This window comes from Pleurodeles waltl, chromosome 7, assembly GCF_031143425.1.
Source record: "Pleurodeles waltl isolate 20211129_DDA chromosome 7, aPleWal1.hap1.20221129, whole genome shotgun sequence".
NCBI lineage: Eukaryota > Metazoa > Chordata > Amphibia > Caudata > Salamandridae > Pleurodeles > Pleurodeles waltl.
Genome location: NC_090446.1, coordinates 64619540 through 64645601, shown reverse-complemented (window position 1 = coordinate 64645601; position 26062 = coordinate 64619540). Strand labels below are relative to the sequence as shown.

The window sequence follows — 26062 nt, the reverse complement described above, 5'->3', positions numbered from 1 at the left end:
GAACTACATGGAGAGACACATCTTTAGGCAACAATAAAGAATGGTACCATGAAACGAATTCATGAACTGTGGAAAAAGAACTACTCAGAAAATCTTGTCTTTAGGTGAGAAAGAGCCATACAAATAGAACTAAATAATCTATAGACGACAGTGAAGAACTACACAGAAAGCTGTATCTTAAGGTGGCAATAAGGAACCATAGACATATAACTAAATCACCTATGGAGGGCAATGAAGACCTCCAGAGAGAAAGACATATTTAGGTGGCAATACAAAATTGTCCATAGAGAACTAAAGTCCTATAATGCACAATGAAACATTACGCAGAGTGGACAATCCAGCACAGTACAGCCACTGACAGAGAACACAAAATATTACACAGAGAAAGACATCTTTAGAGTACAGTCCAGAACCATATGGTTAGGTAAAAATCATGTATAGTGGAGGGTGAAGCTACAAACAAATCAAACTATTTTATCTGTAGCGGGCAAGGAAGCAGTAACCATATCAAACCATACAGAACCATGCAGAGAGATCTGTCATCTACAGTTGACAATACATCCACATACATATGGAACTACATCCTCTATAGCAAGAGTATAGCACAACACTGTGCATATAGTCCTACACCAGCATTAGACAATGCAGTTCTATGTTAGACATGTGGAATTCAGCCTTTCATGTACAGAAAGTCATTGAAATGCCAATGGCTATGGCGCCTCCATCAAGTAGGCATTACACAGTGCTATATACTCTTTGAAGCACACCACTGATACCCAGGCTTCCATACACATTTCAAAGCCAGCCATGCCAGAGTCCCAAAAGACATAGCATTCATTACCTGGGGCTGAAGCCTGGGAGGCATCCCTAGAGGGGCAAAAACAGGAAGAAAAATGCAAGTCATCACAGCAGTGTAAAAACACATTTGAGTTCTTCGAAGTGAGAATGATTGGTCCAGACCACAGCTTGCCCGAGGGCCATCGATTTATTCAGAGTGCAGTTCAAGCCTACTGAACCAAGACCCCTCCCCTCCGAGTTTCTCCCATCTCTCAAACCTCTCCAGGTTAAACAACCAGCAGCAAATCTGCTCCACCATTGTCTCGCACCCAAAATTCTCCCCATCCTGTACGTGCATGCTGCCAGCTTGGAAGGTACGTCATGTTACCAAAATTTCACGGGTAGCAGCACTGAGACCAGGCTCAGTTTTAAAACAGAATAAATCTTTAAAGTTACATGTTAAAAACACGTTGTTTTAGATATGCTGCAGTTGTCCATTTGTGGCACCTAAAATTCAATTGATTTACCATTTAATATGGAAAATGTTACTTATGCTCCAAGCCAGTGGTTCCCAACCTTTTGACTTCTGTGGACCCCCACTTTATCATTACTGGAACCCACGGACCCCCAGTGAATCATTATTTGGAATCCAGGGACCCCACACTGAGTTATTACTGAAAGTTGGGGACCTAATCTGTTAATAATATTTAATTTTCTACGCAGTTGCAGACCACCCGAGGTGGCTTTGCGGACCCCCAGGGGTCCCCGGACCACACGTTGGGAACCACTGCTGTAAGCAGCTACTCGTTTTTTACTTTGTGGTGCTGTATATTCACATGCTTCGCACGCTCCTGCCATCTAGTGTTGGGGTCTGATGTTTGCAAGTTATTTTTTTTAAAGACGTTTGAATCATAAGATATTTTGACTCCTTTCTTAGTCCAGAGTGCATCAGCACACAGACTCCACCTCAAATTGTTTTCTACTCAGTATGCAAGCAGTGTAAGTAGAGTGTTTATGTCGAAGAAAGGGCGTGCTGTGCATAATAAAGTGAATAAATGAAAATGCACATAACACATCTGTGATCCTCTTTGGCTTCCATGGAGGTGGGAAGGTACATATGAATCAATAGCACTACATACTGTGTATTTAAAGTGACAGGGTTAAGTAACATTTTCCATTCGTAGCATTTGTGGCTATAGATGTATATACTCTACATAGACTATAAAGTTGCTCCTCTCGAAAGCGGTGGCTAGATAGAAGATGATGCCGTTTCAAATAATATTCATAATATAGCTTGGCCAACTATGCATTTTGACACACTAAAATATCCACACAGTAGTTCTTGGTAAACATTTGAGGTGCTGACAAAGTAGCAACTTTGCAAAAGTCTGTGAGAGGGATGTTACCTAAAAATCCATTGTAGAGTGTGCTTTGGGGGCACAAGTGTGTTTGGCTTTAGCATAGCATGTCTAGATACATTTCACTCTCCACACAAAAATATGAGCATACCCTGTAGGGTTGGGCGAAGGCTATAAAGAGTTGATTTGGCTTTCTAGCTCTATCAATATAATACACAAGCACTCTCTTAACATCCGGAGTATAAAGTGACCTTTCTGCTACAGATCTAGCTTTGGGAAAAATGGGTAGCTCAATAGTTTGGTTCATGTAGTTTAATGATAACTAATGATACAACTTTAGGCAGAAATTTAGGGTTGGTACAAAACACTTCTCTATCTTTATTAACCTGGATGAATAGTTCTGAAATTGTAAAGGCTTGGAGCTCACTAGTGCATCTCAGGGAGGTGATGGCTACTAGGAAGGTCACCTTCCCGGATAAGACCTGCAAGTCACATGAGTGCCAAGGTTCAGAAGGAGGGTCCTTAAGTCATATTAGGAACACATTATAATTCCAGCAGGAGGTGTCTTTGGATTATTAACCCTCTTTAGACCTTCCATGAAATCTTTAATTATTAGAACCATAAAAAATATATTAATGCTGTTTGCTTTGTAGGTATGCTGCAACTGCAGGCGTGTGCATATGGAAGCAAAAGCTAGACCTGCCTTGTGTAGATGGTAGAGAACAAGCTCTTGCACAAGACAGTAAATTGTTCTAATTGTTTAGAAATACAGTATTGCATGACCCTTTTCCGCTAAGCTGTGTAGCAGGCGTGATTAGTGGGTTTTCTGGTATCCAGTAGAATACCCATATGATCCTCTAAGGTAGCCAAACTCTAGGAACGCAGGTGACAGATTGCAAGACTGAGCTATTTGGGATCTGGGTGTCTGAGCTTAACCTGATGGTGGGTGAGAAGGTCCACACTCATTGGTAGCTTCTCCTGGAGACTACCTAACATCTTGAGGAGCATTGAGTACCAGGGTTGTCTTGACTAGTTTGTCGAAGACAGGGTGTTCTGTGCATAATAAAGTGAAGACATGAAAATGCATAGAAAACATGTGTGATTGTCACTGGCTTCCATGAAGGTGGGAAGGTGCATATTAATCAATAGCACTACACGCTGTGAACAGAAGGTTACAGGGTTAAGTAAAACATTTTATTCGTAGTGTGTGTAGATGCAGATGCATATGCTCTGCATTGACTATAAAGTTGCTCCAGAGTGGTGGCTATATAGCAGATGTTGCAGTGTTTGAAATAATGTCCTTAATATAGCTTGACCAACTAAGGCATTTTGGTAGGCTAAAACATCCACACAGTAGTGCTTGTTAAATGTTTGAGGTGCTGATAAAGTAGCAACTTGCAGAAGTCTGTGAGAGGGATGTTACCTGATAATTTTCTGTGGCTCATTTTTTATGTGTAGAGTGTGCTTTTGGGGACACAAGGAGAGTATGTTTGACGTTAGCATAGCAAGTCTAGATACATTTAACTCTCCACACACAAATACTAGTTTAAAAGATGGCACACACCTTGTAGGGTTGGGCAAAGGCTATGAAAAGTTGATTTGGCTTTCTAAATGGTTTAGTCCTATCAATATAATATACACGCATCCTCATGGTGGGTAAGAAGGTCCAGACTCAGTGGTAGCTTCTCCTGGAGACGATCTAACATCTTAAGGAGCATTGAGTACCAGGGATGTCTTGGCCAGTCCCTACTGCTAAGATGAGGGTCATTGACACATTCCTCATCTTCCTTATAAAATATGGAATGAGGATAAGAGGTAGAAGAGCATGGGTAAATATCTCTGACTAGTTCATCCACAGTGCATTGCCAAAGGACTGGTTGGTGCGGATGCCTGGAGGTGTTTTGCATTTTTGGAAATGGTGAGCAGGTCCATTCATGGATTCCCACAGCTTTAAAAGTTCCTGTGGAGGAATTGCAGGTGGAGTTCCCCTTCATAGACCTGTTGATGCATCCTTCTGAGCAGGTATGCAAAATAGTTCTCCATTCCCCGGACGTTCTCCACTAACAGGAGGTGAAGGTTGTGAAGAGATGGCCAATGTCAGAACTCCTGTGCTTGTTGAGAACGCATGATGAAGTGGGTCTCCCCCCGCTTCTGGATGTAGAACATAGTACTCATGTTATCTGTTTTTATGAGTACTGCTTCCCCCCTTACGAGTTCAAGAAAGGCTCTGAGGGCTAGTCTGATGGCTAAAAACTCCAGGTAGTTGATTTAACAGCACTTGTTACTGAGGAGCCCGGATGCAGTGAATTGTCATCTGGTGGAGGTGAGCTCCCCAACCCACGAGAGTGGCGCCTTAGTGATGATCACCTGTAGAAGGCATCTAGAAAGGGCCTGATGAGCAGGAGGGTGGTGCTGCGACACCAAAGGGGAGAATGTCTGGACATGGTCATTGCCCCCACATAAGAGGAACTATTGTAATGAGCCCATGTGTTAGCTGGTGGGTGGTACAGTGCAACAAAGCCATCATTCCCAATACTTTCATTAGTGCATAAAGTGATCAGACAATTTCTTTGAAAAAGAGGCAGCAACTGTTGGAATGCCATCAGCCTGTTAGTCAAGTATGCTTAGCCTGTTTGCACATTTAGAATGGAATGGAGGAAGGGCTGAATTTGTTGGGGTTGTAGATGCACATTTTTCACATTAATGGTGAAAGCAACGCCATGATGGAGATACTGCTAGCTGGGTACATGCTAGGCTTTGTTGTTGCTCTTTATCATCCAGTTGTCTAAATTTAGAAACATGTGAACAGTGTTCCTGCATAGATAGGCTGCTATGAATGGCAGAGATTTTATAAACTCCCTTGGACCTATAGTAACTCTCAAAGGCAACACCTTAAACTAGTAGTGAATGCCACATACCAAGTGAAGGCACTGGTGGTGTGCTGGGTGTATGGGGACATGAAAGACCACGTCTTTCAGATATAGTGACAACATGATGGCTCCTCTGTGTAGCAGCAGAAAGACGTCTTGTAAGGCGACTGAGTGAAAGTTTTAAAAGAAGATCAACCTGTTCAATGGTCAGAGGTTGAGGATCGGTCGAAGTAAACTGTCCTTTTACAGATGAGGGAAACAAAGCGAGTACATCCCTGCCTGTGTTGGTGTATGGGTATCAGTTGCATTGCTGAAGTTAGTACATGATCGTGGGGTGGGATGTGGCGAGTGGGTGTGTAATATTTGATTTAGTAACCTTCCCTCACAACGGGGAGGACCCAAAGATCTACTGTAAGGCTTTTCCCATATGACAGGAAGTGCCCCAGTCTTCCCCCGACAGATATATGGTGTGCTTAGGAGTGAAAGAGGGGGGAATTAGTGTTTTGTAGCAGAGGAGCCCTTTACACAGCCTTTTCTACCTTTCTCCAACCTATTTTTTCTATAGGTTCCCCTCTGAAAGGATTCAGGCTGGGAGTCCTGAAAGGGCTTCTGGCTCTGCTGATAGAAGGGTTTCTGTTCAAGCCCCCTTACTTGTTACCTTCCCTGATTATGAAAAGTAGGCTTGGGACTGAGAGACTGTCGGGCGCCCATACACTGCTATGTCTCTATTCTTTTAGATTTTCTCAAGAATTTGGTCGACCCAAGGGTTAAACAGATGCTCACTGTGAGAAAGTAGCCTCTTTCTAGCCTTGTTACCCCCACTTTTGGCCTGTTTGTGAGTGTATGTCAGGGTGTTTTTCACTGTTTTCACTGTCTCACTGGGATCCTGATGGCCAGGGCCCAGTGCTCATAGTGAAAACCCTATGTTTTCAGTATGTTTGTTATGTGTCACTGGGACCCTGCTAGTCAGGACCCCAGTGCTCATAAGTTTGTGGCCTATATGTATGTGTCACTGGGACCCTGTCACACAGGGCCCCAGTGCTCATTGGTGTGCATGTATGTGTTCCCTGTGTGGTGCCTAACTGTCTCACTGAGGCTCTGCTAACCAGAACCTCAGTGGTTATGCTCTCTCATTACTTTCAAATTGTCACTAACAGGCTAGTGACCAATTTTACCAATTCACATTGGCTTACTGGAACAACCTTATAATTCCCTAGTATATGGTACTAAGGTACCCAGGGTATTGGGGTCCCAGGAGATCCCTATGGGCTGCAGCATTTCTTTTGCCACCCATAGGGAGCTCTGACAATTCTTACACAGGCCTGCCACTGCAGCCTGAGTGAAATAATGCCCACATTATTTCACAGCCATTTTCACTGCACTTAAGTAACTTATAAGTCACCTATATGTCTATCCTTTACCTGGTAAAGGTTAGGTGCAAAGTTACTTAGTGTGTGGACACCCTGGCACTAGCCAAGGTGCCCCCACATTGTTCAGGGCAAATTCCCCGACTTTGTGAGTGCGGGGACACCATTACATGCGTGTACTACACATAGGTCACTACCTATGTGTAGCTTCACAATGGTAACTCCGAATATGGCCATGTAATATGTCTAAGATCATGGAATTGCCCCCTCTATACCATCCTGGCATTGTTGGCACAATTCCATGCTCCCAGTGGTCTGTAGCACAGACCCTGGTACTGCCAAACTGCCTTTTCAGGGGTTACACTGCAGCTGCTGCCAACCCCACAGACAGGCTTCTGCCCTCCTGGGGTCCAGCCAGGCCTGGCCCAGGATGGCAGAACAAAGGACTTCCTCAGAGAGGGGGTGTTACACCCTCTCCCTTTGGAAAATGGTGTGAAGGCAGGGGAGGAGTAGCCTCCTCCAGCCTCTGGAAATGCTTTGTTGGGCACAGAGGTGCCCAATTCTGCATAAGCCAGTCTACACCGGTTCAGGGACCCCTCAGCCCTGCCTGGGCGCGAAAATGGACAAAGGAAAGGTGAGTGACCACTCCCCTGACCGGCACCTCCCCTGGGAGGTGCCCAGAGCTCCTCCAGTGTGCTCCAGACCTCTGCCATCTTGGAAACAGAGGTGCTGCTGGCACACTGGACTGCTCTGAGTGGCCAGTGCCCTCAGCTGACGTCAGAGACTCCTTTTGATAGGCTCCTGCAGGTGTTGCTAGCCTATCCTTTGTCCTAAGTAGCCAAACCCTCTTTTCTGGCTATTTAGGGTCTCTTTCAATGGGGATTCCTCAGATAACGAATGCAAGAGCTCATCAGAGTTCCTCTGCATCTCCCTCTTCACCTTCTGCCAAGAAATCGACTGCTGACCGCGCTGGAAGCCTGCAAAACTGCAACAAAGTAGCTAAGACGACTACTGCAACATTGTAACGCCGCTCCTGCTGCCTTCTCGACTGTTTTTCTTGGTGTGCATCCTGTGGGGGTAGTCTGCCTCCTCTCTGCATCAGAAGCTGCGAAGAAATCTCCAGTGGGTTGACGGAATCTTCCCCCTGCCAACGCAGGCACCAAAAAGCTGCATCACGGTCCCTTGGGTCTCCTCTCACGACGACGAGCGAGGTCCCTTGAATCCAGCAAGACTGTCCAAGTGACCCCCACGGTCCAGTGACTCTTCAGTCCAAGTTTGGTGGAGGTAAGTCCTTGCCTCCCCACGCCGGGCTGCATTGTTGGTTTTCGCGACTTTTGCAACTTCTCCGGCTCCCGTGCACTTCCGGCGGAAATCCTTTGTGCACCCCCAAGCTGGCGTCCCCGGCACTCTAACCTGCATTGCACGACTTCCTAAGTTGTTCTCCGGCGACGTGGGACTCCTTTGTGTGACTTCAGGCGAGCACCGTTTCACGCATCCTCGTAGTGCCTGTTTCTGGCACTTCTCCGGGTGCTACCTGCTGCTGTGAGGGCTCCTTGTCTTGCTCGACGTCCCCTCTACCTCCTGGTCCAATTTGCACCGTCCTGGTCCATCCTGGGCCACAGCAGCATCCAAAAACGCTAACCGCACGACTTGCAGCTAGCAAGGCTTGTTGGCGTCCATCCGGCGAGAAAACACTTCTGCACGACTCTCCAAGGCGTGGGGGATCCATCCTCCAAAGGGGAAGTCTCTAGCCCTTGTCGTTCCTGCAGTATTCACAGTTCTTCAGCCTAGTAAGAGCTTCTTTGCACCAACAGCTGGCATTTCTTGGGCATCTGCCCATCTCCGACTTGCTTGTGACTTTTGGACTTGGTCCCCTTGTTCCACAGGTACCCTCAGTCAGGAATCCATCGTTGTTGCACTGCTGATTTGTGTTTTCCTTGCATTTTCCCTCTATCACGACTTCTGTGTCTTTAGGGGAACTTTAGTGCACTTTGCACTCACTTTTCAGGATCTTGGGGTGGGGTATTTTTCTAACCCTTACTATTTTCTAATAGTCCCAGCGACCCTCTACAAGGTCACATAGGTTTGGGGTCCATTCGTGATTCGCATTCCACTTTTGGAGTATATGGTTTGTGTTGCCCCTATCCCTATGTGCCTACATTGCATCCTATTGTAATTTTACACTGTTTGCACTGTTTTCTAATACTATACTGCATATATTTGGTATTGTGTACATATATCTTGTGTATATTTCTTATCCTCATACTGAGGGTACTCACTGAGATACTTTTGGCATACTGTCATAAAAATAAAGTACCTTTATTTTTAGTATAACTGTGTATTGTGTTTTCTTATGATATTGTGCATAATCACTTGTGGTACTGTAGTAGCTTCACACGTCTCCTAGTTCAGCCTAAGCTGCTCTGCTAAGCTACCATTTTCTATCAGCCTAAGCTGCTAGACACCCTATACACTAATAAGGGATACCTGGGCCTGGTGCAAGGTGCAAGTACCCCTTGGTACTCACTACAAGCCAGTCCAGCCTCCTACACTCACTATCAAAAGGTATATTTAGGAAGTGCTGCTGCACCTCAGGCCTAAGCCCTGACACCCTAATCCAGGCACTCTTACAAAGAAGGATGCTAGTGTTGACCTCTCTAGCTGCTGTGCCTGCTGCATCAAAGGCGCACTAAATATTAGCATTGCTAATTGTTTTGCCCTTTTCAACAATGTCTTGTCCTCTGCTGCAGTGAGTCTCGGCTAGAGGCTTTATGAGCTCTTCCAATTCCTGCAATGGTAACAGTGGTACCTGGAGAGGAGACCTAGGAGTTGGCAATTCACTAATGTTTGGCTGCTTCAAGTGCCACTCACTTCCCTGTACTGGAAGTATTTTGGACTCCTTATAGGAGAAGAAGAATCTCTGGTAACCTGGACAGAAGCCTTTTTTTGAGCAGTGTGCACTACCAGGGAATCTGGGAAAATGTGTCCATGAATATAAGCAGGATCTTCTCATACAGGCTTATATGTCTTTTCTATCTGGGGACTCACCACAGTGGCCTTAACAGGCTCCTTTAATACGTCTCTGATGGACTTTAAAATGCCCTTTAGCATGGGATGATAGTTAACAGACTGCTCTGTCTTGGACAACATTTCTTGAGGAAGTTGTCCTCATTCTCCGAAACATGGACCTTTAGTAGATGGTGTTGGTAAGCCTGCTGTATTACTGCATAATACGCAGTAGTATTCTCCTGCGGGGTTTCCTCAAGAAGGCTATAGCTCGACATTAGGGTCATGCTGTATGTGCACTACTTAATCCTCCAATGGATCGTCTCCCTCTTAAGGTCTAAAAGTCTCCTTGTAGGGGTCATGTGGGTAGCAAGGATTACTTTGGTCAGAGTCCATATACTGTGTTTCAGGTGGAGGGGAGTGTGGAGGTAAAGGAGGTGGATGTGTGGTGAAAAGGGCGTAAGCAACGTAGCTGCAGGTCTGATCCTTTTTGGACTAGAAGGTGTATGAGGAGGAGACTGAGGTTCTTCATTGAAGGTGAGGCATCTCATTTAGGGAAAAGGATGAGCCCTGGAGCTGGGGGTCTGGCCAGCATTTTGCCAGTGTCAAGGTAAATAAAGAGTTTCTTCTGTTTATCGTTAAGAGCATATGCCAGCTTTTTGAAGATCTACCCTTTGAGATGGTCAATTTAGGCCCTCATTATGAACACGGCAGTAAACACCGCCGTGTTCATGCTTGCGGTCTTTCTATAGATCGTAAGCCCCCTTGAGACCCTGCCGGCCGCATAAAGAACATTCTGCTGGGCCTGGACATTGACGACTGCTCCACATGGAGCCGCCATCAATGCGTCATTGCGACGGGTGCAGCAGCACCCGTCGCGCAGATCACTGCCCGTAAATCGGGCAGTGACCTGCGCAACGGAGCACTGCACGGGGGCAGCTGCACTGCCTGTGCCAAGAGCACCCCTTCTGCCAGCCTTTTACCAGCGTGGGAACCCGCCAGGGAAAGGTTGGGGAGCAGCATTGCCCTGTCGGATAATGTAATCCGCCATCGTCAGGCTGCCTGTCGGCGGTAGCCTGGTGGTGGCGGAGGGCCGCCTCAGGCAGCCCTCCCTTTGTTAATAATATGGCGGTTCAGACCGCCATGCCGGTGGCAGTCTTTTCTGCTGCCGCGGGCATGGCGATCTGAACCGCCAAGGAGGTAAAGAGCCCCTTAATCATCAGAGAGGCCTTTAACGCTGATTTGAGTGCCTCAGGTTGATGGATCTTTGGCATCAACTTCAACTCCGAGAGAGGTATATTGATATTTGATGTTTGGGTAATCAGTAGTGACAAATCTGTTCCACTTTGCTTCATAACAGGCATGTGTGGTTGGTTTGCAGGATTCTCATAAGATGTCCTTGCACTTGCAAGGGAGATGTAGATAGCCAAATCTTGAACCTCAGGTGCCAAATCGCTAGCCTTAGAAATCGATCTTGCCTTAGTTCCTGAAAAAGGGTCAGATCTGTTGGGGAACTTCTTCTGTGGACTGAGTGTCATTCAATGAGTGACAGCTATCAGGGTTGCCTGGCCCAGGTAGAGACTACGAGGAGGAGTTTTCTAGACCCCTTTTTGCAACTGATTAATGCTGTTCCACCACTGTAGATGGTGATGTGTGCTGGCTTTTACCAACACTAGATCCTCCATATGACCTTCCACCTATGATCATTGTGCCAAAAGCCATTGCTTTGGGCCCATTTGTAGCCACGCTTAGGGAACAATAGAGATGCATGAAGTCATTGTGCCTAAGAAGCATATTAAGGTTTTAAGGGTGAGATGAGTATGTGGCTGAAAAGAGGTATGAGCTGCCTAAATGTAGAGACCCATTGTGAGCCTGGGTTTTCATCCAGCTGAATTCAGTACTGCCCCCAGGAAGGATTGGATTTGAAGAGGTTGTTGGTGGGATTTGGTGGCATTTCTGGTGATTCCCGAGGCTGTGGAGAAGCAAGATTGTTTCCTATGAATGTGCTCGCAATGTTGCTTTCTTGCCCTCTTGATCAACCAGTCTAAATAAGGGAAGACGTGAATGCCTTCCCTCCTTAAGTATGCATGACTATTGCCAGGAACTTGGTGAAGACTCAGTTACCACAAAGTGCAGGTGGCATTGATAGGTGGAGTGAATGCAAATGTGGAAACGGGCATCCTTGGGGTCTAATGCCACAATGTAGTCACCTTGTTGAAGCAGAGACATGATATCCTGCAGTGTCACCATATGGAAATGTTTGGAGAGGATCTATTGGTTCAGGGGCTGGAGGTTCAGGATGGACCTGAGAGAGTTTTCCTTCTTGGGACTATGGAAATATAGGAAGTACACTTGCTTGCCACACTGGTGGAGGGGGAAATGGTTCTATGACCCCTTTTTGAAGGAGGGCTTGGACATTTTCCTCCACGATGATTTTCACTGCTGAGAGAGTGTATGCGGGGGTGTTTGGAGGAGGTGTGAGAGGTTGTAGGCAGTAGCTGTGGCAGACCATTGCTAAGACCCACTTGTCTGATGTGATATCCTTCCAGCAATTAAGGAAATCTTCCAACCTGTCCCCGACAGATATTATGTGATTAGGGAAGGCAAGGGGAGTCACTGTTTGGATTGGATTTGGTGGTCCCTTTACCGGAACCTTCCTTGCCTGTTGTTGTTTCCTCTGTAAGCACCCCTGCATACCCTCATGGTGTTTGTAGGTGGTAAGCCTGATTTTGCCTCTGGTAGGAGAGAATAGGGCCTAGGGAGATGACCTTGGAGCCCCTAAGAGCCCCAAGGGACACTAGTGTTAATCCCTCAGGACTACAAAGTTGGCTGCATCTGGGTGGTGAAGCTGAAGGTGGTCTTGCCTTCTGTCACCAACTCTTCCTCCCTTTCTCGTAGTTATTTGGGAGGTGCTTAATGAGTTCCTCCATTTAATGTTATTGTGCTCTACTGTTAGGCGGATGGAGTAAGCTATTGTGCAATGGGTGGTAGCTCTGACCTTCTAGCTTGTGTCGTGTCTAGCTTCTTGCTCTCTGTGTTGGGTGGGGGGGGGCACCTCTCACAGCCTGAGCATTGGTGTGCTTGCTCGTGATATGTACCACAAGGGAATCAAGTGGGATATGACCCAGATGTAAGGTGGGTTACTGGGGGAGGGTTTATATTTCTGCTCTACGAGAGGATTTTACCACTCTAACCTTGACCAGTTCCCTGGAGGTGTCTGTGGCAGACTTTATCTTACCCATCAACGTGGGGAGAAGCTGGACTTTTCTTTGGGACTTGGATAGTGTCTCCACCAAGAAATCATCTTCCTTGTGGAGGACGTGCATGTGCACGCTTTAAAATGTAGGCACCCACTGTATTACCTCATGATACACTGTGGTACCCTCTGGTGATGATGCCATAACTAGATAATGCAGGGGATTAACACTGTAGTTGTCCCACCAGTCCCTTGGGCACTGGATCGAACAGTTCATCATAAGGATCGGTAGCCCGGTGAGTGTTGTATAGGTGATGTATTGGAAGGATGTGAAGGTGGTGGTAGGGGGGTGGAGGAATAGGAGGCAGAGGTGGTACATATGGGAAGGGGCTGATGCCCCTGTCTTTGCATCTTTTGTGCTTAATAGGCCTGAGTGAAATTTTAACTACGCCAAAGTAATCAGAATAATTTTGGTAACTTCACGTTACTCTTTTGATGTGAAATTATTGAAAGTTAGCATAATTATGACTAATTTTCCACAAAAACCCTACCACAAGAGTGCAGGAACAATTAATTTAGCAAGCATGAGCGGCTGCTGGCCAGTGCTGTTCGTGTTCTGTTGTATTTAGCACTATTTTCTTAGTGCAAAGTGCATTCTCTGGTCCATTCTAGAAGTGAGGGTACATTTTACACTAAGAAAATAGTGCTAAATGCTGTGTTACACTCCCCGTGTAATTTTGCTGTGGGTGTCACTGTAGTGCTAGTGTCTGTCTGCTTCATTCCACAGAGGAGACCTATGTTATTGGTTTCATGTACAGAAGCGGTAGATTGCAACACCTTCGGATGCCACTAGGTGTCCCAGTGGCAGGTTTAAAATACTCACCCACAGCAGGTAAGAGCTCCAGATAACTGGGATTGGATTTCAGAGAGCAACAATTTAACTTTACAAAGCAGTAACTGGGAAGAGGTGTTGGCTAATGTTAATTATTTTTCATGACTGTTGTCCTGATTATAAATTACCTTCCGCCTGGGGCTGGCTGCATGGATGAGCATATGATGCTGATCCCAATTCATCTGTAAAAAAAGAACACATAGTTAGTATCAAAAATATGACTAGAAAACTCCCATGGCTAGGAAATTAAAGTGAAACACACCAAAATCACATGCCATCTCATACTCTGTAATAAGTGAATCCTTTTAATCTCCTAAATTTCAGACTCATCCACACCCTATCTACACAGCAACAAAAGAAAAAAAGGTCACTTGTTTGGAACCACTATCAAACTTGTAAAAAAGCAACAGAACCTCCTTCTTTCCCCATAATCTAACAAGGCAACCATCCAAAGGAGAAAGCAAAATGACCTCACCATAATCTGATGAGGAAGTCCCATAATCCTTTGAAAGTGATCTTTCTGGTGGATACTCTATCTAACTGCAGATTCCTGGTTCTCTGTAGGGACCAGACTGGATCCAGAAACTTTGAGATAGTTATCTTCCTATGTGATCTCACTGAGTCAAATAAGGCTTCCTAGTGTGCGCTGATGCCAGTTTCTTTCCTAAACTGACAATGGCATTGGAGGGAGAGTTGGTGGTCCTGAGGATTCTGTGGGGCCAGAAGGCACACCAGAAGAAAGGGAAGCAGATATAAGTATCTGAAGCATGGCCTACGCAAACGCCACCACTTGCTCTGGTTCGCTGATAGCGGTCGGCATTTCCAAGTGCAACTTTTCTAGGATCGACATTGGCGCCGAACTTGACGTTGAGACTACAGGAACTACCTTTCCTGGAGGTGGATCAATGCTCAAAAAACAAGACACACTTTTGTGAGATATTTTGGCCTTCTTGCGGGAGTCTCCTTTCTTCAATCACTCCCTTTTACGTAAATTACCTATAAAGGAGGTCTGGTGCCATATTATGCCAAGAGTCCCGGGGCGAGTGGGTAAGTGTGCCAAAGATCTGCCACCCCGGGGGCACTTTCATATTACAGACATTGCAAGAATTCCACATCAGCATCCATAAATGTGACATTGCTTGCAGCCTGACCCTTTGAAATGGTATGCTAAAGCAATGTACTGCCTAAACGGATTGATGTCAATATTATGTATGCAGAAATATTGTTTGACATAATCTATCCTCCATATAGATTCCTTAGAGATTGTCCCATTGGATGTGATTATTCTATTATTAAGTGCTATGTGGCGAAATTAGGACAGGGTGTTTATATCAGATGATAATCTGAATATGACATTCTGGTACCGCACTGCCATGCAATTTGAGAATTTAAAGAACAGTGAAGACCAAAGAGATGAGCTCCGGTTCTGTGCCAGTTCTCATGGAAGAAAAGGACTGGCAGTGCACAGGGTGAAGCCTTATATGGCTCTGTGATGTCACTTCTGAAGAAAGTACTGAACCCATGGCCCCACTTGATGGTGCTGAGTGGCTATATCAAGGGTTCTGAAAGCAATCCTACACCTGGGAGGATTCAAAAGATGAGGAATCTACGTGTGGAATTATCCACCATAAAACCTTTTACTACATTGATATTACATAAATTAACAAAACAACCCCAGAGCATCGATGTTAAAGCGACCACTTAACAACCTATGATAATCGACTCTAACACAGAAAAAAACATGCTGTCTAAATCAAACAGCGATCAAACCTCAAAGAAAGGAATCACTCTCTACTGCTTTTGCATAACACAAATCAAAACACAAACTACTATTTTTCATCACAGCGACACCCTACCCTATGGCATGTCCAAGCCATCTACCACAGCCAGCTACAGAACTATCCTTCCTGAAGAAAAGCTCATCTTTTAGACTAATTCTGTGGCATGGCAACTCTTAATAAAAATAAAAAAAACGCTGAAGACATTCAGTCCTGTCCCACAACACAATAAACTTACCGAAAAGAAGGCCAAGCCACCCAATGCAATTTCAGATTTGTTGTGCGACCTATAATCCGCAGTACCGCTGAACCAGGCCCTGTCTGTCTTTAATGCCTTATAAATGGAGACACCAAGGGTCTCAGGAGCAAAGACAATGTTCAGCTTGAAATCCCTTAAATTGAAACTTCGTAAGCATTTTAAAAAAGTACTTCCTGGGAACCGTAGTCACTCCCCGGACCTTTCTTCCCTTACTTCGGGAAGAGCTGATTTTCTGTCTTTAAGCAAACTTTTGAAAAGCCACCCATTTTAACTGCACCACTGAATATTTCCTGCCTTTTTTTGTCTTTTCTATTTTCACTTTTTTGTTATCTCCTGTGTTGATCTGTTACTGAAACATTTCATTTTGGAGGAAATTGCACTGCTTCTACGTGCTTTTTATTATAAACTGTCAAATGAAATAGCTGCTGTTGCAAAGCATGGTCATCCATCCATTAGGAAAGCTGTTCTACCCCTCTCCAGCTTCATAGCAGCTATGGAGAAAGATAATGTTACCTATCGCTATCCAATGATACAGCATTCATCCACAAAAGAAAGCCAAAGACCTCCACTGATATCCCTATCCACAGCAACCACAGCACCTGCTGTTACCCAATAGCACAGCAAAGCTACCAATGATGGAAGTCATTTAGCATCTTTCCATGGCACAAAAACAACGCTGTAACCAAAGTCCAGGCGCACAACCAGAATACCACTAAAAGGTACCCTGAATGAAAATAAAATAACCCTTTCACACTATAGCACACCACGCCTAGCACAAATAAGCAACCCTAACTCTGGAAAAAAAGCCACAACATAACTAGAAAGGAGGGGCAGGTTGACAGTAGAGACCCCATGGTGGGAATCCAACCTGCTGGCTAAACTGAAACCCTAGAAGGCAAGAAACAATGGGACCTGATAGGAACAACAAAACTGCAGGGTATGTAGGGGGTGGGGGGATGAAAGGCTTTCCCCATTCAAAGAATTACAGAAAGAGTATGATCTGATAGCCTGTATTAACGCTATATACAAATTAAGCTTGCCTTTGCAAATTACTAAACGACATTGCCGACGAAGCCGCACTGAAGTATCGGCTACTTACAGTCCCTCTGGTGTAAGCACATCGTCTTACAGATCTACAGAACACTAGTGAACAACAGTCTGCCACCCCCTTGATGCCCTGCAGAACACATAGGAGCGTAATCGGGCATGATCAGAAGACAAGGACTGGGGGGAAGGCCAGCTGCCATCCGGAGAGAGAGATTGCTGTAAGAGCAGAGCTCAGATTGGTGCAACTTAGAATACTTCACCACGTGCACCACATAGAACCAGGCTATTCTGCATGGGCAAGACGGATGATGATAAATGTTTGTGGATGTGGTTGACAAGGGACATCATTACACGCTTTGTGGGACAGCCTCAAGTTATAGGAGTGTCGTGCTTATGTACCTACCTCTCTTATAGAAATCAAAGATATGAACTGTGGCCATCTTCCTGTTTTTCACAGAAGTTTTCTCTATGATGGTGAAAGCGACAGTGCCGGGTTCCTTAGTGATCTGAAAACAAAACAGAAATAACTCAACAAGGAGAGGGATGTCACTTGGTGGAAAGACTTTGGGTGCACTGGCAGGGGAGTACCGTTCTTATGTCTTCCAAGGGTGTTCCTGTCACGTGTCTTGTAATAATACTTGTTGCAAGTGGACTGTAGATGGGTCGCGTAACTTTTGAGACGCGAGCTAGTGTTGTCAGAAGTTCTGCAGCGATAAGTCTGCTTAGTACATGCAATTGGGTGCATACTGGGCAAGAAACACAGAAGACCGTGGCATGTGGCAAATCTCATAAGGCATGCATTCACACTTACTCTTTTAAAGTAAATTATCACGTGGCCCATAGTAGCAAGGTCGTAGCGGTTGATCCTGCCTTGGTTCTCCAACTGATTGGGAAACAAAGAGGGAGATAAGGTTAACTAGCAAGACATTCATTGTCAAAACATAGAATATTAATCATATATCAAGAACAGAAGAGCGCCGAGCACAGTCGGGGCTCTTCCTAATCCTGGAATGAAGACAGCACAGGACAATCAGGGCTGTAGGAGCTGTGCCTATACTTCAGAGGAGGCTACAGGAGAAGAGCACAGGATAATCAGGGCTCTGGGAGTTGTCCTCTACTTCACAGGGGACCACAGGACAACCAGGGCTCTGTCGCTATACCTAAGCCTGTGAAGAGAAGAGCACAGGACAACCAGGGCTCTGTCGCTATACCTAAGCCTGTGAAGAGAAGAGCACAGGACAACCAGGGCTGTAGGAGCTGTGCCTATACTTCAGAGGAGGCTACAGGAGAAGAGCACAGGACAATCAGGGCTCTGGGAGTTGTCCTCTACTTCACAGGGTCCACAGGACAACCAGGGCTCTGTCGCTATACCTAAGCCTGTGAAGAGAAGAGCACAGGACAACCAGGGCTCTGGGAGTCGTGCTCTACTTCAGAGGAGACCACAAGTCTACCAGGGCTTTGTCGCTATACTTTATCCTGTGAAGGGAACAGTACAGGACAATCAGGGCTCTGGGAGCTGTTCCTATACTTCAGAGGAGACCATAAGTCTACCAGGACTCTGTTGCTATACCAAAAGCAACACAAAAAGATAATGTACGGAATGCCGAACATTGTCAAACATTCAGCCCCAGTCACATATCTAGATTTAATCAATCATTTTTGTGCCCACCATGCCATTCCAGTTTGAACCCATCCATATGTAAATCAGTCGTGACCCTGCTCCCCATGGGCACAGTCCAGCCCTAAATGCCAGGCCAGGTCCTCACTGGAGGGGAAACAAGCATCCAGGTACCCGTTTTGGGGTATCACCAAAGCATATATCTATACCTGTGAGGAGCAGGACGAGAGCATAGGGTGAACCTGGGACTCAATACATATTCATATACCTAAGAAGAGAGTGAAGTATAGATTTGGGTCTTTAAGGGGTGCTTCTGGGTTTGATCGTAAAGCATGCAGCACAATCAGAGTTCAGGACTATTATTATACCTATGAGAAGAAAAAATACGTTTCTTACCAGTAAAACATTTACCCAGATTTGGTATATTTCATAGATTCAGTTCTGGATCTTTACCAGACCGGGACTACTCCCAGCATGGGAATGATTCAAGCATGTGAATCTATGAAGGAGCCATGCTAGAGGACCCACAGTCAGAGCACCAGGGATACCAACACTTCACAACAGGTCAGCACCTGAGAGAGTCAGGAGTCATTTCTTTAGAGGCTCCAGACGGTATTCCTGGAGACTGGGTACTGGTGCCCTGAGGGGAAGAGCACTCTCAGGGCTCAAGGAGATGTCCTGCTACTAAGTCCTGGGGAGTGCTCTAGGACATTGGGCTATATCTTAGAGAAGAAAGCGCACGGTGGAGTCAATTCCTCCACCGAGAGAGGAGAGCATGGGACAGGGTCATGTCTCTTGGAGGTAATACTATATCTGACAGAGGTAAACAAAGGGTGGAGGCGGGGTCTGGGAACTTTTCCTGTACTAGGGAGTAGGAGGAGGAAAGTACTGTTTGGAGCAAGGACTTCAGCAATTGTTCTGCCTTTCGAGGGCAGAAGAGCGCGTGCCAGTCAGAGCTCCATGGCCTATTCCAGTAACTGAGAAAGGAAAGGGAGGGATGGTGTCAGAACTCCATTCTAGCATCATAAAGAGATGCACAGACTAGAGCGAAGGCTATCCATGAAAGTAAAAGAGGAAGGCACAGAATCAAATAGCAACACTTTGCACTCTGAAGAGAAAGCAGATCACAGGTTGGAGTCAGAGCTCTGGAAGCTATTGACACTACAGCCTTCACCAGGTTATAAGCAGTATGAGTGCATTGGTGGCAGCAATGGTGAGGTGATCTGTAGGAGGGATCAGATCCTTTTTAAACTGTGTCACCGGAGTGATGCCTATAGGCTCCCCTGCTATAATGTGTGAAGGATAAATGCATCTGCTGGTTGTATGTGTACTTGTGAGTGGGACAATACATGGAAGCTGCAGAGCATGCATGTTAAATGCAAGTGTTGGATGTTTGTGTGTCTCTGGGTGATTCAGTACATGGAGGATACAGTACTGTGCAGTGTGCAAGCTGTATACATGCACTGAGTCTATGTGTGCCTGTGAATGGTACAATACCTGGAGGGCCCTAGGTTCCATTTTGGGAGACGGAGGCCTGCATGGTGAAACATGGAGAAGAAGTAGTGAGCTCTTTCTAGACAGATTAATGTAATGTTGCATTCCTGTAAGCCGTGTGGGACACACAAAGGGGAGGTGAGGACCAGGCCTTCCCTACACACTTCAAAGCTCTTTAATTCACTGACAGGTCACAAAGAAGGGGCCTGGGCACACCTCAGGAAAGAGTTGGGGCTGATAAGAAAAACATAGAAAATAGGCCTGTGAGTCCTGGGCTAATCTTTTGATTGACATATCGCAGTGGCTGATATCCAGGTGTGAGTTCTAGTCACTCTCATGGCCTGTGTTGTGGGACTGTCAACTTTGGAGATACCCTGCTATGACAGACTGAGTTTAAAGAGGAAGAGGGTAAAATGCTTCACAAGATAAAACTTCAAAGACTCAGACCCTAAATCACATTTGGTGCCTGGAAATAGACTAAAAGAAGGGAAGTTTGAGACCCCAGAAATGGTCAACTGCCAAGCAGCCGGACTGGCTGTGTGAGGAGAGGAAGTTCTGGAAGACTGTGATCAGAACTGGAGGCCCAGGACTGCTAGTTTCCCTGCTGAGTGCCCTGGAGCCTGTTGTACCAGTGCCTGCTTCTACACAAAACTAGTGTTCCCTGTGAGTAAGAGGAGAGTTTTGGAGGGAGCAAGGTCCAGTGGAGATCCCTGTCAAGTGGACTCCCTGTGCCAATTATGAGGAAATGGCTGCTGCACTGTTCTAGTCACAACCTGTGTGCAGGGCAGAGATGGTGATCCCAGTATACGAAAGGGCCACTGTGAAAGTAGCCGCGTGTTCTGCTACGCCCATCGGGCCAGCCAGAGCCCGTGTGTAGTAGCAAGATGGCAAATCGGTATGACGTGAGGGACCACTGTGAAAAGGACTGCTAAACACTAAGGGGGTCATTCCGCCGGGGACCGCGGAAGCACCGCCAACAGGCTGGCGGTGCTTCCTGGGCCATTCTGACCGCGGTGGTAAAGCCGCGGTCAGAAAAGGGCAACCGGCGGTTTCCCGCCGGTTTACCCCTGGCCCAAGGAATCCTCCATGGCGGCGCTGCTTGCAGCACCGCAATGGGGATTCCGACCCCCTTCCCGCCATCCTGGTCCTGGCGGTAAAAACCGCCAGGAACAGGATGGCGGGAACGGGTGTTGCGGGGCCCCCTCACAGGGGGCCCCTGCACTGCCCATGCCACTGGCATGGGCAGTGCAGGGGCCCCCTCACAGGGCCCCATAAAGATTTTCACTATCTGCAAAGCAGACACTGAAAATCGCGACGGGTGCAACTGCACCCGTCGCACCCCTTCAACTCCGCCGGCTCCATTCCGAGCCGGCTTCATTGTTGAAGGGGCTTTCCCGCTGGGCCGGCGGGCGGCCTTCTGGCGGTCGCCCGCCGGCCCAGCGGGAAAGCCAGAATGGCCGCTGCGGTCTTTTGACCGCGGTGCGGTCATTCGGCGGTAACCGCATCCCGCCCGCCGCGGTTGGAATGACCGCCTAAGGGCCAAAAGCCTTGTGCGGTAGTGTGCCGGTGACCCCGTATGCCAGGAGAGGCGACCATGCAGAAGACTGGTATACAATCAGGCCCATAACCTTATGCAGTAGCAAAGTGGTGACCCTGTATGCCAGGAGTGGCCACTCTGGAGAACTTCACTATGCTGACTGGGCCAAAGCCCATGGACAGTGAGTTGCAAAGACCCTGTATGTCAGAGAGGGTCACTGGGTGCACCAAGCACCCTGACGTGTTCCCCCACCACCACACCGGAGAAGTGATGATGCCGTGGGAGCACTTGTGCATGTTCACCAGTGTGAGGCACCCAAGAGAAGGCTGACATAAATACCCCCATCGGGAGCTGAATGAGCGATCACCCCGTAACAGGAGCCTCAGAACGCCTCCATTCACTTCCAGAGTATGACCACAAGTGAAAGACGATTCATCCGCTGAGTGCAACTGCCTGGGCTGAGTACGGCCGGCTTACCTGAACTTGACTGCAAAACCTGTGAGCTCCAGTGGACGGGGTGCACTCAGAAACTCGGAACGTCTCACACTGCTGGTGGGGGCAAGACTGGCATCGGGTTTGTCAGCCCCAGGGAACTACGTGGCTGATTTAGCGTGAGTGCTGGAACACTATTGTCTTAAACTTAGAGTCATAGTGGATTCTTAAGACTCTGACTATTAATGTGGAATACCCTGGATTTTACTAAAAGTGAATGGGGATTAACCTTTATTGATAATTTGAGGAGGGAGTGGGGCATGGGATCACCAACTCTAGAGCCCAGACCTTGAGGGGGACTATGTAATGCTTTGTGGATGGCATAAATTTCTTTGCCATCGATTTACAGTAAAAAATAGAATACATCTCTGTTCATAAAAGTGAGCATTTGGCTGGACAATGATTTATTGCTATTGTTCCCTGCATGTTGAGTTGTGAGCCTGTGTTTACTATCCTGTATCCAATCCCCCTTCCCCCACCGTTTCCTGAAAGAGTCTTGGATTGCTCGCTCCACACCTCCATGAGAGTCAAAGGCAGAAGGGTTACTTGGCCCAGTTACTCAGCATCCATAGTATAGGGACATCAGGAGTAAAAAGCCTCTGCCCACATGGTTGGGTCAAGTGCCCCCTGGCTCTCCGAAAGAGGTTCTGAAGTAAGAGCTCTGGGAGATAGTAGTATATTTCAGGAAAGCAGGGGACACTGCCAGGGCTCTGGAAGCTATACTTATACTGATAGAGGAGAGAAAACGACAGAACCATGGCTCTGGGCAATATTCATGTGCCTGACAGAGGAGAGCAGAGGCCACTGTCAGGGCACTTGGAGCATTCCTGTATGTGAGAGAAGGAAGTGTGTGCAAAGACAAGGCTCTCCTTCAGGGGTACTATGAGTCATGGTTCAAGGATATAATCCTGCACTTGATGCAGTAGAGTACAAGACAGTCAGGGCACCGTATCTGATAAGACGATAGCACACGACAGTCAGGGCTCCAAAAGATATCAGTGTGTTTGAGAAAGGAAAGCACAAGACGGAGACAGGGCTGTCCTCCTTTCAGAGTTACAATGTCAGGGGTTTTGGGCATATTCTTAAAGCAGAGTACGTTCATATAACAAATGATCACTCCATGTCACCATTCCTAAATGGTCTCGCTTATCTGTAGTTTTCCTTGTGGCCTTACCTCTATTAGATTGGACTCCACTACTTGGAAACCAGACAAAAGCTGCACATCCAGCAAGGCCATGTTGGAGGCGTTGTTCTGACCTGCGTAGCTGATTAAATAAGGAACAAGAAGACATATTAGCTCAACCAGTTGATATATGGGACAGTGGGGTTATGCCACTATTTATATTCCCTAAGCACATTAGATTTCGAAGCTGTGTTCAAGACAGTGAAGGGATCAGCCTTAGTGCACTTGGGACAGTCACCCACTGTATGCCCTTCCCATCCCCAAGCAATCTTCCCAAAAACCTTTTGAGACAATGACCCTCCACTGTTGCATAAACTGAGTCTGTAAGCTTAGTTCTGGAAAGTTTTAATTTCCTGCCCATGGATTGCTTGACTTAGCTCAATGCACCAATGTTTGAACGTGAACTTCCAGGTGGCTGTAGTCCCACACAACCCCACTCAACTCTCTGGTTGATGTGACGTCAGTGTTTTCTAGGTTACTAACTGACTTCAATATTCTAAATGTGTTCATTAGCATATGAAGATAGGATTATTACTGCGGCACGTGACCAACAACGAGAATAATATGAACATTTTAAGCATAGTGAGACATTCATTAATCAAAAAAACAACCTACTTCTGTGCACTAACCATTAGAGCATGGAGTAGATTAATTTACAACTAGAATCTCAGAGGATGCCTGTTTACAGCGGAGTGCTCAGGTCATCAGGAGACTGGATGTGGGATATCTGGAAAGAAAAACACCCACGAGCTGGGCTCAGCTCCTCTCTCTGTGCATTATCCGTACTCAGTTTGGAGCTGGAGCAGCGTGTTGGTGGCTCTCTCGCAAGAGTCTCGGCCAGCATCTAGTGTGATCATCTGGGGGCGAAGGTCTCCCCGATTTGATGCTGATTTCAAAGGGTTTTTATGATAAAGCGACCCCTCATGTTTCCTAAGGAAGGTATTTATATAATCATATGCATCAAATATATGTACTTATAAGGTGAAAATACGTCAGTACAGTCTATACTGTTTGGGTTATAGCTGCTGTTTGACCTTGGAAAGGGCACCTATCCCAGACTCCCTTGATTTGACTCTCTACCATGAGGATATGACTTCCTTCGTATGTTACTACAGGAGGACATGACTACTTTTGCATGCCATTACTGGGGGATATGACTTCTTTACACATTAGGATCAGAAGGACGTGACACACTTACAGGTCAAAGGAATGTGACGTACCGTATTTATCGGCGTATAACACGCACCGGCGTATAATACGCACCTCTTTTTAAGAGGAAATTTCAGAAAAAAAACCCATTAAATTTTATCGGCGTATAACACGCACACATCATTTGCCCCCTATTTTCAGGGAGAAAAAGTGCGTGTTATACGCCGATAAATACAGTATTTATTTACCCCAGGAAATTAAAGACCACCATGTTTTTAAAATCTAGGAAGTAAAAGGTCATAATTTTGCAAGTAGGTCTAAGACAAATGGAGTCGTAATTTGGACAACATAGCGTTAGGCCTTAGGGTCTTCATGACAACACATTGGACAAAACCTCTGAAAGTTCTTCCCCATTCTGCATTTTCATGTGTTTGCCCTCAAACTGACGAAGGGGTTGGACCATATTAAATGTAAACCAGGTTAGAGAACAAGTTGCCAAAGTGATGGTTTGTGCAATCCTCTATACAATGACTACATTGTACACCACAAAAAGTTTGCCATCTCAGCCTCGAACGTTGACTGATAAACAAAGGCAAATGAGCATGTAACGTTCTTAGTAAAGAGGATGGAGTTTTAAGTCTGAATGTGCAATTAGAATTTCTGTGGCATCTAGGGCAGTGGCCTTCAAACTTTCCAATGTTTTGCACCCACTGTATAAAAACATGTCATCCTTCGGGGTCCACCAGATTGCCAAATGTATTTTTTATCAATAAAACTATAAAATTGACAGCTCTAAACATGACAACAAATATTCAGACACTGCAGTTATGTTCAGCTACACCTTTTAAGAATGCAATCACATACATGACTGCTAATATGCTATGGGCAGACTGGTCTCCCTAAATAGTAAAAGCATCCACAGCGTGATCCTTTATTAGATATGGGGGTCGGCTTTGAGGGTTATTTGGGCACCTCAACAACAGTGATGCAATGAAGTGCATGGGCCCATCAGGCATTGAGGGGTTCATCAGGGGTTCAATAAAAAGAATGTGTGCATGGAAGCCTTTAGTGCTGTGAAGTAATGGTGCTGGACCCAGTTGTTTGCCCTACATGCATGTCCCCATCTGCCACTGTTCAATACAGAACACTGGACGGAGGCTGACACTCCGACGTGGGAGGTTAGCCCGACCGTCACTCCTCCGACCCCGATGTCACCCGGGTCGGTCGAGCCTCCCCATAGGCCAGAAGGTTCTCCTGGCCAGGAGTTACCTGGACCTTCTTTGGCATCTATGCCGGCGCCGGTGCAGCAGCAATACCCGGCTTTCCCGACTCCGGGAACGGACCCTGCGGCGTTCTTAAACACCATGTTAAACATTTTTACTTCCATGGCGCCGGGTGGAAGTCATGCAGGTCTGTCTGGTCCTTTGCCCTTTAATTTGGGCATTCCGGCATCTTATAAATCAACGCCCTTTACCCCATTTTTATCTGCTGCACCTGAAGCGGCGCCGATGCCCTTGACGTCGCCCAGACCGACTACACCTGCTACGGCGCCGTTGGATTCGCCTCGGATCCGATCGACAGTTAAGCATCCTGTGGAGCCGGAGGGTCCAGCTTCGGACGGATCCGAGGTTCGGGGCCGACGGAGATCTTCAGCGTCGGCCGATGCCTTATCGACGCCGGATCTGGAGTCGAGGCTTAGATCAAGACGTCTGGCTCTGCGACTATTGGAGGAGGAAGAGTATGCAAGACAGCACCTGGAGGAAGGTGAAGTTTTGGAGCCCTCTGGTGACTTCCGGGGTCTGGATACAGCTAGTGGCTTGGACACTTCCCCGGAGTGGGATAGCTTCCCCTGGAGAGATCACTGAGGAAGCAGCTTCATTCCACGCTGTTATTCGGAAGGCTGCAGACTTTTTAGATCTTCCCCTCCCTACTGCGTAAGTCAAAAGAAATTTGTTAACAGAGGTTTTGCACCCGGCTTCTGCTGAGCCTCTTTTGCCCTTTAATGAGGCGCTGTTGGACTCCATTAAGGACATCTGGAT

The 26062-nt window shown here is 46.5% G+C and overlaps 1 protein-coding gene across 1 annotated transcript in view; it reads right to left on the bottom strand.

Annotated features, from left to right (window-relative positions):
• Nucleotides 1–26062, bottom strand: part of LOC138303637 (alpha-2-macroglobulin-like) — a 219002-nt gene that overhangs the window by 1644 nt on the left and 191296 nt on the right. The window contains exons 32-36 of the mRNA XM_069242934.1: nt 22866–22956; nt 17362–17433; nt 16954–17056; nt 13595–13648; nt 842–867 (exon numbers count right to left, since the gene is read on the bottom strand). Coding sequence (XP_069099035.1) covers nt 842–867; nt 13595–13648; nt 16954–17056; nt 17362–17433; nt 22866–22956 — 346 coding nt within the window. The remainder of the gene's footprint in view (nt 1–841; nt 868–13594; nt 13649–16953; nt 17057–17361; nt 17434–22865; nt 22957–26062) is intronic.